The sequence below is a fragment of the Hyla sarda genome, chromosome 3 (assembly GCF_029499605.1).
Source record: "Hyla sarda isolate aHylSar1 chromosome 3, aHylSar1.hap1, whole genome shotgun sequence".
Classification (NCBI taxonomy): domain Eukaryota; kingdom Metazoa; phylum Chordata; class Amphibia; order Anura; family Hylidae; genus Hyla; species Hyla sarda.
Window position 1 is genome coordinate 139264401 of NC_079191.1, and position 12934 is coordinate 139277334.

A 12934-nucleotide genomic window follows, 5' to 3' on the forward strand; every position below is an offset into this window, starting at 1 on the left:
AAGTTTGTTTAGTTTCCGTCATGTTTTAATAATTTTTTTTTTTTATACTTTGAAAAAATAAATAAAATCCCTGACCCCTATAACATTTTAATTTTTCCACATACTGGACTGTATGAGGGCTCATTTTTTGGGCCATAGTATGCTGTTTGTATGGGCACCATTTTGGTATTGATCGGATATTAACACCTTTTTACTTAATTTTTTCTGGGATATGATGTTATAATCGTATTTTTTTTTTTTCAATAGTAAAAATTATTAAAGATTTTAAACATACAAAGTAGTAAATGTGCAAGTGACCAAGGGGCCAAAATATGTGGTGCACATGCGCCCAAAAGAAATAGACAGGCAGTATGGCAAATAAGTCATATTAGGAGCAGTAACACTAGTCTTGTAGGACTCCAACATGACAACAATAAACACTTAGGCATACATGGCAGACAATAAAATATCAGCACCTAGTCTGGCACAAGTGTTCCTACAAGAAAAAGAGAAGAGCAAGAATAAATGAGAATGGGAGAAGGCTCCCAGGTAGACCGGAAGGAAGACAGGATGAGTTGTGCCCTGCAGGAAATCGACAACTTATGGCAAAGTCGGAATGTTTTCTCCCACTCTTCATCATCGAATGTTGTGGCTAATTCCCTCTCCCAACCGATCCGAAAAGGTAGTGGATCAGTCCGAAGCATATCAAGAAGAAGGGCATAGATGGAGCTAATTGGACGGAGCGTCCGAGAATTTGAAATACAAAATTTCTCGAAGGTGGAAAGGGGGCGGTGTAATTTAAGTGTGTCCCTGGCCTGTACATAAAAGTGACTAAGCTGAGAATATTGAAAGACATTTAGGAAGGAAGCTGGAGCCCCTCCCAAGATGTCGTGAAGTGGTCTCAAAGATGTTGATGCAAGGAGACTAGAGAAAGTGGGGGACTCTGATTCAGAAATCCCAAGAAAGAGGGAGGTGGAAAGGGCGGGCGGAAAGGATGAGTTGCCAAATATAGGGGTAAGTGGGCCATCGGGAGTGAAAAGGGCCGTGGAGGCCAGGAAAACACTACGGACATGAGCCATACTCGCTAGGACCGGTGGCAAAGCAGCGAGAGACCGTGTTGTGAGCTTGCCATCAGGTAGCCACATAAGTGTTTTGGGGTCTAATTCAGAGGCATCACGTTCAAGACCTATCCATAGTTTGGCAGGGGAGGGTGAGTAACAGTCCAGGGTCCTGGCCAGAACCGCAGAAATGTGATAAAAGAGGCAGTCAGGCATGCCCAGGCCTCCATCCAATCTACGTCTGACCAGGATGCTGCGTTCCAGTCTCGGGTGTCTATTTGCCCAAACAAAGCCAGAAAGGAGCGCAGAGAGCTCCCTGAAAAAGGATCGGGGGGGACAACTGGGATTGTGGAGAATAAATACAGGAGACGAGGTAGGATATTCATCTTCAGTATATTGATCCTCCCTATCCATGAAAAGTCCCTGCGCTCCCATCTGGCCAAGTCTGTCCTCAGTAGGTGTAAGAGAGGGGGGTAATTGAGGGTAAACGTGTCTGAGAGGGTAGCAGGGACCTGAATCCCTAGATATGTGATCGATTTGCTACACCATTTGAATGGAAAGGAGTCACGCAGCTGTTGAATAATGGAAGGAGGGAGTGTGACATTGAGGGCCTCGCTCTTTGATGGGTTTAGTTTGTAGTTGCTGTGGTGGGAAAAGGTGTGGATGGTAGAAAGAAGATATGGTAAAGTAGTGAGGGGGGCGGATAGAAAAAGGAGAAGGTCATCAGCGAAGGCGGAACATTTGCAATGGCACGAGGGAGTCTGGAGTCCCTTTAATATTCGGATTTTGCCGTATTGCATTGAGCAAGTGCTCCATACATAGAACGTAGAGGAGTGGGGACAGGGGACAGCCTTGCCTCGTGCCACCGCGAATGTCAAATGGGGTGGAGAGTTGACCATTGATGCGAACCTGTGCTTGAGGGTTGGAATAAAGGGCCAGAATGCGTGCTCTCATCAGGGCACCCAAGCCAATTTGGGATAGAGTGGCGTCTAGGAAACCCCAATCCACGCGGTCAAAGGCCTTCTCCGCGTCTAGAGACAATAAAAAAAGAGGGTGATTGTGCTTACGAGCACAGTGTATAGCTGAGAAGGCACGAAGGGTATTATCCCTGGCTTCTCTGCCACGGATGAAGCCCACTTGATCCTGATGGATCAGGGCATCCATGTGTGTTGCTAATCTATTGGCAATCAGCTTAGCGAATAGTTTGGTATCGGAGTTTAAGAGCGAGATTGGCCGGTAATTCTGGCATTGAGTAGAATCTTTGCCTTCTTTAGGGATTACAGTGATGAAAGCACGCAAAAAGGATTGTGGTAGAGGAGAAGACCCAGGGACATAGTTAAAGGCAGTGAGAAGGGGAGGGGACAGTTCTGTCCGGAGGGATTTGTAAAACTTGGCCGAGTAACCGTCAGGTCCAGGGCATTTTCCAGCTGGGAGGGAAACGTATTTTTTTTAACGTTAACGCCATTTACCGTATGGGATATAAAATGTTATTTTTTTAATCGTTCGGGCAATTACGCACGCTCCAATAACAAATATGTTTATTTTTATTATGTTTACATATTTTTATATGGAAAAGGGGGGTGATATGAACTTTTAATATGGAAGGGGTTAATGGGTGTTTTTAACCTGTTGGGGACGGAGGGCATACCTGTCCGCCCTCCACCCACTCCCTTTCTATAACGTGGGGCCACGTGGCTATAGCCGGGACCCGTGGCTAATAGCGCACGGCACTTATCGCGCTGTCGCATGCTATTATCCCTTTAGACGTGACGTTCAAAGTTGAACGCCGTATCTAAAATGAAAGTGAACTGCTCCCAGCTTGCTCAGTGGGCTGTTGGGGATGGCCGCGGCATCCCGAACAGCTGTAGGACAGCAGAAGGCTCCCCTACCTTCCTCCTCCCTGTCCGATCACCGAATGACTTTTCAGTGCCTGAGATCCAGGCATGAGCAGTCAAGCGGCAGAATCATTGATCAATGGTTTCCTTTGATAAACCATTGATCAATGTAAATGATCAGCGTGTGCAGTGTTATAGCCCCATATGGGAGCTATAACATTGCAAAAAAAAGTGAATAAAGATCATTTAACCCCTTCCCTAATTAAAGTTTGAATCACCCCCCTTTTACCATTTAAAAAAAAACTGTGTAAACAAAAATAAACATATGTGATATCGCCGCATGCGGAAATGTCTGAATTATAAAAATATATCGTTAATTAAACCGCACGGTCAATGGCGTACGTGCAAAAAAATTCCAAAGTACAAAATAGCGTATTTTTGGTCACTTTTTATATAATGAAAAAATCAATAACAAGCGATCAAAATGTCAGATCAATACAAAAATGGTACCGCTAAAAACTTCAGATCACAGCGCAAAAAATGAGCACTCATACCGCCCTGTTCGTGGAAAAATAAAAAAAAGTTATAGGGGTCAGGAGTTGACAATTTTAAACGTATACATTTCCCTGCATGTAGTTATGATTTTTTCCAGAAGTGCAACAAAATCAAACCTATATAAGTGGGGTATCATTTTAATCGTACGGACCTACGGAATAAAGATAAGGTGTCATTTTTACCGAAAAATGTACTGCATAGAAACGGAAGCTCCCAAAAGTTACAAAATGGCATTTTTTCTTCAATTTTGTCGCACATTTTTTTTCCATTTCGCCATAGATTTTTGGGTAAAATGACTTATGTCATTACAAAGTAGAATTGGTGGCCCAAAAAATAAGCCATCATATGGATTTTTAGGTGCAAAATTGAAAGGGTTATGATTTTTAAAAGGTAAGGAGGAAAAAACGAAAGTGCAAAAACGGAAAAACCGTCCGTCCCCAAGGGGTTAAACTTTTATTAAACTGTGTTCATTTGGTTGAGCAGACTCAATCTATGCGTCCCGTGCAAGTCTGCGTCCGCTCCTGCACCTCACACCGGCATTATAAAAAAATAAGGGGGGGGGGGGGATATCAGTCCGGCCCTGCTTGCCCGATACAGGGCTAAATCTATGAAAAAATTCACCTGCTCGGTGCCCGGAACTATATGTCCCGGTAGGGATCGACCGATATCGATTTTTTTAGGCCCGATACCGATACTCTGTGGAGGTTAGGGCCGATAGCCGATAACTTATACCGATCTTCTGGTATAAGTTATCGGCTATTTATCCTCTCCCGGCGACACTGCTGCAGATCATTGCTTTAAAGCAGGTGCTTTAAATCCATGAACTGCAGCAGCTTTTGAAGTGCCAGAGACCGCCGCCGCCACCTGCTTCTCTCCCCCTGCCTGGGGTCCTCCTGAGTCCTATCACCACCACCCTGGCTGAGACCGCCACTGGAGCCAGAAGTAGTGCGGACCCCGGGAACAGGTAATTATAAAACCGGGGATGGGGGAGGCAATGGGGCAGCGGCGGTCTCTGGCCGGGGCGGTGCATTGGGGGGTGCTGCGCGGTGCGGGGGCGGGGCATTATCGGATTATCGGCAAGGTAATTGACAATACTGATAACATCCAAAATTGTGAATATCGGTCGATCCCTATGTCTCGGGCGTCGGGCGATTGGATTTCCACATCCCTGATATGTATACATTGGGTATAGTAATCATTGTATAGTACATACGGTCACTTTAATCCTTTTAGTACTTAATTTAAAATAAAAAGTAATAATAAATAAATATATATACTCACATCATAACTCATTAACCCGTACTTCACCCACATATACATTTGATCACATATCGTTCATATGTTATCGTATAGCATTTACCATACATTTCACATATGCCAGGCGTACATAATTATGCCATCTGTACACTTTCTTTACATTTTCATTTTCAGTACAAACAGGTGCTCTGTAGTACATGGCATCATGGTCTCTTCCAGTCAGCATACTATTAGTACACATGGCGCATGATATTGTATCTAGCATACATCAGTACTATTATAATTGATACCTATAGCAGGTATATGACTACAAGGTTATAGTAGTGTGCTTGCTGTGTTTGTGCTGTACAGGCGCTGGTAGTTTTTCACCATATATACACTCTTAGCTTTGATACTGTACATACACTCGTTGCGTTTACATTGTATATACGCCCATAGAATTTATACGGTACATAGGCTTATTACATTATACTGTATATTCGTTCATAGCATTTATACTGTACATACGCTCATAGCATTTATACTGTACATATGCTCATAGCATTTATACTGTGCATACCTTCATAGCATTTATATTGTACATATGCTCATAGCATTTATACTGTACATATGCGCATAGCATTTATACTGTACTTACGCTCGTAGCATTTATATTGTTCACATGCTCATAGCATTTATACTGTACATACGCTCATATCATTTATATTGTTCACATGCTCATAGCATTTATACTGTACATACGCTCATAGCATTTATACTGTACATACGCTAATAGCATTTATACCGTACATACGATCATAACATTTATACTGTACATATGCTCATATAATTATATTGTACATGCACCCGTAGCATTTATATTTTTTTATATGCTCATAGCATTAATACTGTACATATTCTAATAGCATTAATATTGTACATAAACTGATACCATTTATACTGTACATACGTTCATAGCATTTATACTGTACATATGCTCATAGGATTTATACTATACATACACTCATAGAATTATACTGTACTTACGCTTGTAACATTCATACTGTACATACACTTACTGTTCATAGTCTTATAGCATTTATACAGTACATACACTCGTGGCACAATTGGTACATTTGCTTGTAGCTGTCATAATGTACATACCCTTGTCGCATTTATGCTGTACATACGTGTGTAGCATTTGCATAATTCATATGCTCATAGAATTTATGTTGTACATTCGTTCGTAGCATTTTTTACTGTATATATACGCTGGTAGCATTCAAACGGTACATACGCTGCTAGCTTCATACTCTACATCTGTAGCATTTTCCGGTTCATACTTAACATTCCTGTACTCAACATTTACAATGCATACGTGGCTTTTGCTGTACATAGTTTGATATTGTACATATGCATAGCTTTCATATCATACATAGCTTTCTTACTATTCATACTGTATACGCTCACAGCATTATACTGTACATGCACTAGTTCATAGCATTGACATTGTGCATTGTTGTAGGGTTTTAGGTATTGTTAATAGGAATATTATAGAAATATTGCTTTACAGTTAGTACACAAGTTTATAACATGTTTGTACTTTTATTTATGTAGTCTGTGCATATGTTTTAGCTTTTAGTCTGTCTATACGTCCTAGTGTTGGCCTGTGCGTACTGTATACGCTTGTTATAGTTAGCATGTTATAGTATTTATTCAGTACATGGTCATAGCACAGTCTGTACATATGTTATATAATTAGTTGGTGCATGTTCAGCATTAGTCTGTATACAGCTCATAGCATTAGTCAGTGCACTGTTGCAGCTTTATCTTGTAAACGGTTAGCATGTTCTGTGTGTACGGTTGGCAGGTTATTCTGTACATACGGCCGGCATGTTTTGTTCTGTGGGCATGATTAGCATGGTTATTCCATGCATTCGATTAGGTTGCTTTAGTCTGTGCATACGGTTAGCTCTTTATTCCATGCACATACGGTTAGCATGTTTCATTATGTGCATGTGGTTAGTACGCTCTATTAAGTGCATGCAGTTTGCATGTTTAATTATGTGCATACGGTTAGCATGGTATATTCTGTGCAGACATTAGCATCTTAGTCTGAACATATGGTTAGCATGTTGATTGGGTGCATTCGGTTTTAGATTATTAGGGATATTCGGGTATATAGCAATTAATATGTTTAGCATTCGTTTTGGGGTCAAATTTCTAGCCTTTTATGGTACATATGTTTTGGTTAAACGTTTACGGCACCCATTCTAGGCGTACATTCATAGCCGCTATACTGAGCACGTGTTTCATACTGCTGGCCACATTTGCAGGGGGGGAATCACTATTAGTTATTGTCGCTTGAAAGTATCTCATGTTGATAGCATTTCATCATGTAGGCGGTCATAGCATTCATACAGTGCACACTTTCATAACATTCATTCTGTGCATACAGCCATATCAGTTATCATGCAGATTCTCAGTGTATTCACTGTGCAAGCAATGGTTTAGTGCACATTCATGGCTTCATAGCATTCACCTATGACGTCTATATGGTTTCAATGCATTAGTCATCTTAGTGCATACACGTGGTGCATTCCGTGCCTGCAGGGTAGATGTTCTATATTAGTTATTGTTGCTGTCACATCTTCAGAGCAACATCACGACACATAGGAAGTGTATATCTGTCATGCCTGCCACGTTTACAGGAGGAGGCACTACGTTGTTTTTGTTACACATCTCGGAGCAATAGAGTTGTGATGCATAGGTGATTGTATACCCATAACGTCTGCCATGTTTGCAGGGGGATGCATCACATAGTCATTGTCAACTTTTCAGAAAAATATGATACAACATTAGGTAGGGGTATACTCATTTTTTGCCTGCCACGTCTGCAGGGGGATGCACCATATAGGTTATTGTTACTGACATGTTTTCAGAGCAATAACATCGCGATTCAGGTGGTCAGTTAACGTTGTGCCTGCCATGGTCGTTTACTGTTGTGCCTGCCATGTCTGCAGGGTGGTGCACCATATAGGTTATTGTTACTGACACGTTTTCAGAGCAATAACATCGCGATTCAGGTGGTCAGTTAATGTTGTGCCTGCCACGTCTGCGGGGGGATGCACCATATAGGTTATTGTTACTTACACGTTTTCAGAGCAATAACGTCACAATTTTGGTGGTTGTATACCGTTATCTATGCCTTGTCTGCAGGGGGATGCACCACATAGGTTGTTGTTATTGACATGTCTTCAAATCATTAATAGCTTGATGCCGTGGTGGTTTTACCTGTTGTGCCTGCCACGTCTGCAGGGGGTTGGCCCCACATAGGTTATTGTAACTGACACGTCGTCAGGCCAATAACATTTTGTTATATAGATGCTGGTATGCTCGTGTTTGCCATGGGGGATACTTGTCAAGACCTGTCACTTACAGGAATAGGGTTATCAAGAAGCCATACCAAATACTTAACGGTATTACATGCTAGTTCTTTTTTAGTTTTTTTTTGGCCCTTTAGAGGCATTTCCCCTATGGCTCCTTACATGCTAATATGGCAAGGCTTGCCTTATTAACACAGGTATGGTTACACTGTTTGGTAGCCAGGGACACAGATTTAACACAGTTTCATATATGTCCCTCCACATCGTTGCATTCTTCGTCATGGGAGGGAGCATGGTATTTTGTAAACACTATAGCCAATGTGGTCAAATGCCTGGGGTCAGGACAAGGTACGCAATACTCAGTTTTCTTATTACTGCTGTTTTTTTTGGCCCACTATAGGCGTGCTCACGTTCGCGGTTTTGGGTACACATCTAAATGCTGTAAGTATGCTTCTGATTATTTGTTGTTACTGTTATTATTATTATTTATTATTATTATTAATAATGTTGTTGTTCTATTCCTCTTACTTAGTATCATTATTACTGTCATTACTGTTTGTAAATTTTATTGTTTATTATGGGATTAGTCTCAGGTACATCCCTTATTCTTATAGCAACGACCACAAATAAAAGTTTCTATCATATCCCCTTCTGCCTCGTCTTTCTTCCAAACTATACATGTTAAGGTCCTTTAACCTTTCCTGGTAAGTTTTATCCTTCAATCCATGTACTAGTTTTGTAACTCTTCTCTGAGTATCTATATCCTTCCGGAGATACAGTCTCCAGTACTGCGCACAACACTCCAAGTGAGGTCTCACCAGTGCTCTGTACAGCGGCATGAGCACTTCCTTTTACTGCTAATACCTCTCCCTATATATCCAAGCATTCTGCTAGCATTTCCTGCTGCTCTATTACATTGTAATAGAGCAGCAGGAAATACTTCTGTGTGCCTGGTCAATACCGCTGTGTGCCTGGGATATGGCTCTATGTGTCTGATGTACGCTGCCATGTGCCTGATTTACAGTGCCTTATATTTACACCCACTTGGTCTTTTTGCTCATTTTGCAACTGTTACAAACTGGAACTCAGACTTTGGCTATGTTTACACAGTGGAATGTCTGCCGAGAATTTTCCAAGTGTTCCAAAAATTCCACAGACAGCACAGAACTTGCTAGAAAATGCACCATGTCAATACATAGCAATGCATTTCTGAGTGCATTCCACAAAAAGGAATTGAAGTGTTGAACAGAGGTCAAATGTCCCTAAATGAATATAGCAGCTGCGATTTTGCTAGGACCCTTGATATCACAATCGATCATGACAACAGACGTCAAGTGAATGGTGCGACCACTGCCTCACTAACTGTCTACGGGATTGTCAGATATATAGTTCTGCACTGGGCAATATAAGATAGGCTAGGGTATGTTCACACTGATTAAATAGCACGGAATTGCGCATCGGGTGTGCGGTGTGAACTTCTAACATTAGTATGAATGGGTCTTCCGCGGAACGGTTCACACTGCGACGGACAATTCCACGACGGAAATTGATCTGTGCAGTGCCATGCTGTCTTACCCGGAAGTATTTTGGAGGAGGTCACCAGATGGAATCTCCATCCATGGATTCTGTTCACATTATGCAGTGTGAACATACCTAAAGAACTATATATTTGGAAGTCCTGTAGACAGTAAGTGGAGCAGTGGCTGCACCATTCACTTGAGTGGACATTTGACGTCAGTTGTCATGATAGCCTTGGACTGTCCGTGCATGCTGGGAGTTGTAGTTTTGCAATAGCTGGAGGCACACTGGTTGGGAAACACTACTCTATGGCATGTCAAACACTAACTCTTTTATGGGTCGCACGCTGACTTACAGAACTACCTATAGGTGGCACTAAAGATACAGTTTCTTCCTTCTGAAGAAAAGCTATTTTTTTTTTGTTTCTTACCTGTTAGGCTATGTTTACACAGTGGAAAATTTGCAGTGTCCACCCTGAAAACATGGATGGCCATTCAGCAAATTTGCATGTTTCACCCACACTAGGACTGCTCAGTAAGTGTGCCATCTCCTTAGATGGCAATGCATTTCCGAACTGATCCATGGAAACAATGAATGTGTTTATTGTTTCTAAGGACACCAAGATTAGGATTTCTATGGCAGATGTTTCCTAGGTCAATTGTCTCTTTAATAAGAACCAGTACCTTCCAAGATCAGTTCCTGCACATATAGGAACCTAACTATGAAATTATGCCCTTGGGCACTGTTTCTTTGACAGGCTTCAAATGCATGCATTATTAAAGAGACTGCTGAGGAGCACTAGTAGCTTTACACCCAAAATCCAGCCTACTCAAACTTCCCCTGACAAAGCGTGGTCACTCATGCAAAGGAGATTTTGATAAGGATCTGGGTATGCAGGCCGCCTGTGTTCTTATGCTGCCATTTACAGTAAAGGATCTGATTTGGGAGAATAAACACATCTGAGCAGTGCAGGTGAAAGCCATGAACTTTCTTACCATGGACTTGCACATAGAGTATAATAGAAGAGATTTGCTGCAAAGGAATACTACTTTTGTGTCATAAGTCATGAGACTTTACCTGTGACTTTACCTGTTGGTGATGTCCAAGTTGGTATTAAAAGTATTGTACCTCTTTGTAATTTGTACTTATGCGTTTTAAAAATATAGACCCAACCTACACATAATATAGAACATAGAGATACATGCTATATCTTTGGTGTTTTTTGAACATCATGTACTGTCCTTTTTTCCTGCAGACATAGCACAATGTGTGACACAATTTACTGTTTACTGTTCCTTTAAAATTCTATTCCTTGAGGTTCCTCTACTAGTCATCTCAAACACGTGGCTGAAATAACCCTCTGCTATCTGCTCAAATCTGTGAATGGGGTACTTTGAAATCACCCACATAACTTTTTGTGCATTACCTTGCCATAATAGCATACACTGATATCTTGTATGTTTGGATATTTTAGCAGATGAGTGATTCAATGATCACATGACATGTTCCCCAATGAGTTTCTATGGAGAAGTTTCTTGAAAGTTTGTGGGAGGAGTCCCTAGTTCAGTCCTCTCTCCTCAGAGGACTGGACCAAAAACCCCTGTAGGGTAGGTTCACATGTGCCATATTTTGCTGGAGATTTTGCTGCGTATTTTCTGCAGCTGATTTTGCTACCCATTGGACATCATGTAGTCACGCCCCCTCCCATAGACTTGCATTGAGGGGCATGGCTGTGGTGTCATGAGCAGGGCGTGGCCATGACTTCACGAGCCTCCGCATTGCCAGTCATCCGGCACGAAGCGAAGTTTGCTCCGTGCACCAGATGTCTGGGGTACCGCAACCAAGATCGTTGTGGTCCCACCCCCCGGCAGGACCCCGCGATCAGACATCTTATCCCCTATTCTTTAAATTGGGGATTAGATGTCTAGAGGCAGAGTACCCATTTAAGACCGGCTTGTATAATGTCAGCCTTTAGTGAATCTGCCCCTCTGTGTCTGTTACTGCGTTTCTATACTGTATGTCCTATAGAGAAAAGCAGCAGCTTGAGATAGGGCTATATCTGTCAACAACTACCACTACCACAATTTCTTTGAACGAGAGCTTGCTTTTAAAGCTGTATACATGCAGTGCCGTCGAACTGCGGTTCTGTCTTATGGAAAGTTCTGCTTTTCCATATTTTTATTCTTAAAACAGTGACCACAATACGTTGTGAAAGTGGCCTAAAGGTGTGTTTACATGTTGCATTTCCATGCGCAATTTTACTGTGATTGTAGGGAAAAGCAGGTTGTTGGTACCACAAAAAATCATTAGTAATTGAATAGTAATAAATTGGATTTTCCAAGACTTTTCCAAGACTTTTTCATACTATGCCTTTAAAGGGGTTCTCCAGTGCTTAGACATCTTATCCCCTATCCAAAGGATAGGGGATAAGATGCCTGATCGTGGGAGTCCCGCCACTGGGGACCCCTGTGATCTTGCACGCGGCACCCCGTTTGTAATCAGTCCCCGGAGCGTGTTCGCTCCGGGTCTGATTACTGGCGACCACAGGGCCGCCGCCGTGTGACGTCACGCCTCCGCCCCTGTGTGACGTCACGCTCCGCCCCTTAATGCAAGCCTACGGGAGGGGGCGTGATAGCTGTCACGCCCCCTCCCATAGGCTTGCATTGAGGGGCGGAGGGGGATAGGGGATAAGATGTCTAAGCACTGGAGAACCCCTTTAAAAATAAAAATTTTAGCACTATTTGAGATCCTATGCAATAAAACAAAAATAATTTATAATGTTTAAAATGAAAAAGAAAAAAAATCAAACACGTTACACAGATACATTTCTTATTGTTTTCATTACAATAAAGCTAATTCCAACTTCCATTGTTAAAAATAGCAGCTGTGTCAAACATGGCCTAATACCGGACAAGTAGTCATGTCTCGCTGCCCTGAGAGTATTCGAAGAATCTGGATGTTCATCTTATTTATAATGATTCAACATCTCGTCCTCTTGTATCACTTTGATCTGGATTTGTCACCTTTCCCATGAACAGAATTGATCCTAGGAGAGTAAACAATACATTTAAAAAAACAGCAATGTCTGACTGGATGATCAAGAAACAGTGGTAATCTATAGACTTCCTTGTTTTTTACTATTACAGATAATCATTGCATTGCAGTGTGTCAGTATTGCAATGAATTGTGGTTCTTTCCCCGGCCATTATAACCAGCACATTTGCTTGATGCTTGGGGTTCATATTTCACAGTTATCAACTACTTTGAGTTATAGGACTTTCAGCATTGTCTGATATATACAGTATGTGCAGGAAAGATATAGATCTTCAATTAATTTCCCATATTTAGAAAGGTTATGCACTAGTGG

The 12934-nt window shown here is 41.8% G+C and overlaps 1 protein-coding gene and 1 long non-coding RNA gene across 2 annotated transcripts in view; one reads left to right on the forward strand and one right to left on the reverse strand.

Moving 5' to 3' along the window:
- Nucleotides 1-12934, forward strand: part of LOC130361738 (uncharacterized) — a 45072-nt gene that overhangs the window by 1694 nt on the left and 30444 nt on the right. The window contains exon 2 of the long non-coding RNA XR_008891130.1: nucleotides 8450-8490. This is a non-coding gene — a long non-coding RNA (uncharacterized LOC130361738). The remainder of the gene's footprint in view (nucleotides 1-8449; nucleotides 8491-12934) is intronic.
- SERPINI2 (serpin family I member 2) overlaps nucleotides 12444-12934 on the reverse strand; it is a 64158-nt gene continuing 63667 nt past the window's right edge. The window contains exon 8 of the mRNA XM_056565103.1: nucleotides 12444-12613. Within this exon, the coding sequence (XP_056421078.1) occupies nucleotides 12537-12613 (77 nt within the window). The 3' untranslated portion in view covers nucleotides 12444-12536. The remainder of the gene's footprint in view (nucleotides 12614-12934) is intronic.